The 4,553-nt window shown below is 53.9% G+C and overlaps 1 protein-coding gene across 1 annotated transcript; it reads left to right on the forward strand.

Annotated features, from left to right (window-relative positions):
• The first annotated feature begins 1,094 nt into the window (after positions 1 to 1,094).
• Positions 1,095 to 2,800, forward strand: CAVIN3 (caveolae associated protein 3). Its single transcript, XM_023189970.1, has 2 exons — positions 1,095 to 1,649; positions 2,179 to 2,800. The coding sequence occupies exons 1-2, from the start codon at positions 1,266 to 1,268 to the stop codon at positions 2,584 to 2,586; spliced, it is 792 nt and encodes a 263-aa protein (XP_023045738.1). The 5' UTR covers positions 1,095 to 1,265; the 3' UTR covers positions 2,587 to 2,800.
• The last annotated feature ends 1,753 nt before the right edge of the window (positions 2,801 to 4,553 follow it).

A 4,553-nucleotide genomic window follows, 5' to 3' on the forward strand; every position in this document is an offset into this window, starting at 1 on the left:
AGTGAAGTGATCTTGGTTCACTGCAACCTCTGCCTCCCAGGTTCAAACGATTCTCCTGCCTCAGCCCTCCTGAGCAGCTGGGATTACAGGCGTGTGTCACAACGCCCTGCTAATTCCTGTATTTTTAGTAGAGACGGGGTTTTGCCATGTTGCCTAGGCTGGTCTCAACTCTTTGCCTCACGTGATCCTCACCCCTCGCCCTCCCAAAGTGCTGGGATTACAGGCGTGAGCCAGGCGTCCGGCTAAGGCATGGGATTTTTCGAACTGCTGACATTAGAAATTCACAATCCACATCATTAACTGGATCCTCCGTGCCCACTCTCTCCCTCTCTGTAGCAGCAATTTATCTTTACTCTCCGCAGTTCCACAGGACACAAGAAACAAACCGAAAAAAAAAAGAAAAGAAAGAAAGAAAGGCAGGAGCCCAAGTAACCTCTATCAAAGCAAAGACCAGTGCCTACTCTAACCTTTTTAAGGGTTTTAAAAGAAGAGATGAAGAGATGTCCTGCTTATCCCCCAAGTTTGGGTGCTGGAACGAGGGGCGGCTGAGATTTAAAGAAAGAGAGGGCAGAGAGCTAGAGAAAAGAAACAGGATAATTCTACCCAAGAGGACGAAATAGAGAAGCAGGAAACGAAGCCTGCGGCTAAACCCTGGTGATGACTATTAGGGAAACACCAGAGGATGCCCCGCCCGCCAGCCCACAATGAGCAGCCTGTCCAGTCACAAAGCGGGGCCTCGGGCCTTGACAGTTCGCGATCTGTAAGCAGAATGTTCCAGGGCCTCCCTGTCGCCTGTGTCCAGCCTGGGGGCCACGAAAATACAATCTTCAGCGGTGTGGGAGGCCGAAAGTGGACGGCGACGGAGGCCCCTCTTGCCGTGCCAACATAGTTTCTGCGCCCACTAAGATGCATGAAACAAAAATTTCCGTGACTCGCCCTTTGCAGTGGAGAGACCAGAAACAGGAACACCAGGGAACTAGAGCGGAGGAGGGTAACTCAAACTCACAGTGAGAGGGTTTGCAGGGGGCCGATTTGGGGCCAACATGCTTCCCAGTACGTCCCCGGGGCGGGGCAGAGGAAGGCGAAACGCTTTCAAGAGACCCCGCTGCCAACATCCCCACGCCCTCGCGCCCTCCCGCCGCCCCAGAAGGTCAACTCCGCCTGCCTGAGTCACAGCTGGAGCTGGGGAGGAGCCAGGGAAAGGCAGCCCCAGACTGTAGTGCAGCCAGCGGTTGCAGGCAGACGGAGCTGAGCGGTCAGGGATCATGAGGGAGAGTGCGTTGGAGCCGGGGCCTGTGCCCGAGGCGCCGGCTGGGGGTCCCGTGCACGCCGTGACGGTGGTGACCCTGCTGGAGAAGCTGGCCTCCATGCTGGAGACGCTGCGGGAGCGGCAGGGAGGCCTGGCTCGAAGGCAGGGAGGCCTGGCAGGGTCCGTGCGCCGCATCCAGAGCGGCCTGGGCGCTCTGAGTCGCAGCCACGACACCACCAGCAACACCTTGGCGCAGCTGCTGGCCAAGGCGGAGCGCGTAAGCTCGCACGCCAACAACGCCCAAGAGCGCGCGGTGCGCCGCGCAGCCCAGGTGCAGCGGCTGGAGGCCAACCACGGGCTGCTGGTGGCGCGCGGGAAGCTCCACGTTCTGCTCTTCAAGGTCAGTGACCTCAAATGGTCCCCAGTCCGGGGCCTTTGCCGGCCTTTGGGCCACCAGCTGGGGGCTCTCCGCTTCCATCCACCTACCACACCCACATTCCTGACCCCTCCCGCCGTCTGTTGCTGTGGAACAGACTCACAGAGCCGCACCCACTTCCCAAGACCCTGCCCCATCCCTCCCTCTCACGCCAGAGCCCCGCCTGGCCAATCCAAGCCCGCCCAGCTCTAGCTCAGGCCACGTCCGCAGAATTGGGTGTAAGTCCCAGTCAATCCCTAAAATAACGGTGGTTGAAAGGGCATTCCGTGACTGTGGGCACCATCCTCCTCTCGCCCCTCACCGGGCCTCACCTGCTTTACAAAGTTTTGCATTTCGCACGCAGCTTTCCCTCCTCTTACCTTCCCACGCCTGCCTTAACCCCCAGACTCTGGCTGCGGAGTTAAACGGTTTTCCCTTGTGTAATTAAAGCGTGAGTTTTGGGCTGCTGGGGGTAAGGAGCTGCCAGGATCAGTGCTGTGTCCGTCTTATGCAGGAGGAGGGTGAAGTCCCAGCCAGCGCTTTCCAGAAGGCACCAGAGCCCTTGGGCCCGGAGGACCAGTCCGAGCTGGGCCCAGAGCAGCTGGAGGCCGAAGTTGGAGAGAGCTCGGACGAGGAGCCGGTGGAGTCTAGGGCCCAGCGGCTGCGGCGCACCGGATTGCAGAAGGTACAGAGCCTCCGAAGGGCCCTTTCGGGCCGGAAAGGCCCTGCAGCGCCACCGCCCACCCCGGTCAAGCCGCCTCGCCTTGGGCCTGGCCGGAGCGCTGAAGCCCAGCCGGAAGCCCAGCCTGAGCTGGAGCCCATGCTGGAGCTGGAGCCAGAGCCTCCGCAGGACACCGAGGAAGATCCCAGCAGACCTGGGGCTGCCAAAGAAGTTCCGCTCCAAATAGAGAATGCAGCCTGAGGGCTGGTGTTGCCTGCCTCCCCTGTGCTTGTGCCTTGTCCTAAAATAAATCCTTTCAGAGTGTAGCACTCACGCCCTAATAAGGAGCGAATCCTGCATCCACCAAGGCGGCCACTCTGGCCCTCCCTTCCTTAAGCCCAGTCCTGTGTCCTCTGAAAGAGGTGCAGCCACTCACACCTGCTTGCCCTCACCATCAATAAAAGTAATTTCACCCAAACCAGACTCTGTGAGAAGGGATGGGGAAGCGGTTGGATGTGGGAAGGCAGTTACAAGGAATAAGACAAATGTTGGAACCTGGAATCATTGTACGATTTCTCCAGTTTCCACGGAGTCCTGGGTTCTAGACTCCAGTGACATATAGAAATATCCTTCTGACCACTTGCTCTTTAAACACTTTCCTCATGGGAACACACAGTTGCAATTTTTTTTTAAAGCATGGAGTACAGTCCTTGCTGTAGTTGCTTACTAAGTGTCAACTAATGGTTTTCCTCTTAGTCTTTTCTTCCTTTAGCACCTCCTAAAAGTTGGGTTTTCCAGTATTCCTTTCTTGGCCCTCTTTTTACTCTGGGTACTTTTCGGCTGACATTCATGCCTAGGCCTCCCCTACCAGCTACATACACCCCATACCCCTGTCTTGAGCTGCAGTTGAAAAGTACTTCAAAAGTAGCAAGTATCTTCTACCTTTTAAATTGCATTTCATTCAATAACCATTTATTGAACACCTACTATGTGGCAGGCCCTACTAGGTATGGTTCAGAATATTTCCCCCTCTTGTGTTTTCTTTACCAATGAATGGTACCATCATCCACAGAGAAACTTGGGAGTCCTTGTTGGCTCAAGGACTTTCTCTCATCCCCCTCCCACATGGAAACAGCTATTCTATTGATTTTACCTCTGCAGTCTGTCCACTTTTCTAATACAGCGGCTGCCTTATTTCAGGACTTTCACTTGACCAGTGTTTGAACTGCCAATCTCATCACATCATTGTCTTGATTCAAATATTTCAGTGTTTCCCCATTATCTTCAGAATAAAGACCCTTTGTGATCTGGTCCCTGCCTATTTTTGTAGCCTCATCTCTCACCACTTCCCCTCATGCTACCATTGAGTCACACTGAGCTCTGTGCTCTCACTCTCATCCCTGCTGTCCTGCCAAACTTAGAAAAGCACACCTGTTTCAGGGCCAGGTGTTTCTCTTCATTCTCTCAAAGGACCGCTTGCACACCTCTAGTTCTAACTGCACTGATGGTGAGGATTTGTGGTTATGCCCCCACTCCACTCTACTAGATTGTGGCTCCCTTGCAGTAGGGACAGTTTTATTCATTTCTGTATTTCCCACACTAAGTACTGTGTCTGGCACAGGGTAGACCTTCTTGAGGGGCCGAGGAGAGTTCCCTGCAGCAGTAAAGCAAGAATATCACAGAAGGGGCTGGGCGCGGTGGCTCATGCCTGTAATCTTAGCACTTTGGGAGGCCAAGGTGGGTGGAGGACTTGACCTCCGGAGCTCGAATCCACCCTTGGCAAGATGATGAAACCCCATTTCTACAAAAAGTACAAAATTTAGCTGGATGTGGTGACTTGTGCTTGTAGTCGCAGCTACTTGGGGGGCTGAGGTGGGAGGATCACTCGAGCCCAGGAGGCAGAGGTTGCAGGTAAGCCATTGCACTCCAGCCTGGGTGACAGAGTGCTACCATGTTTAAAAAAGAAAAAAAAGAAGGAAAAAAAAAAAAAAAAACTAGAAGTGGGACTGGGGTGGTTAAGGATGAGGAGCATGGTCATCTACTCCTTCATTCAGTCACTATCTTATAACAACATTTTTATGTTTGTTCCAGGCCCTATGCTAGGTCTCATGAAGACCTCAGGGAGCTCAGGATTTAGAGGGAGATACCATCACCAATTGTAATGAATGATAGTTACATGTAAGTTATTTTGAGAGCAAATGGGGAAGGGGCATGACCCAACCTGAAGG

Source organism: Piliocolobus tephrosceles, chromosome 13 (assembly GCF_002776525.5).
Source record: "Piliocolobus tephrosceles isolate RC106 chromosome 13, ASM277652v3, whole genome shotgun sequence".
Taxonomy (NCBI): Eukaryota; Metazoa; Chordata; class Mammalia; order Primates; family Cercopithecidae; genus Piliocolobus; species Piliocolobus tephrosceles.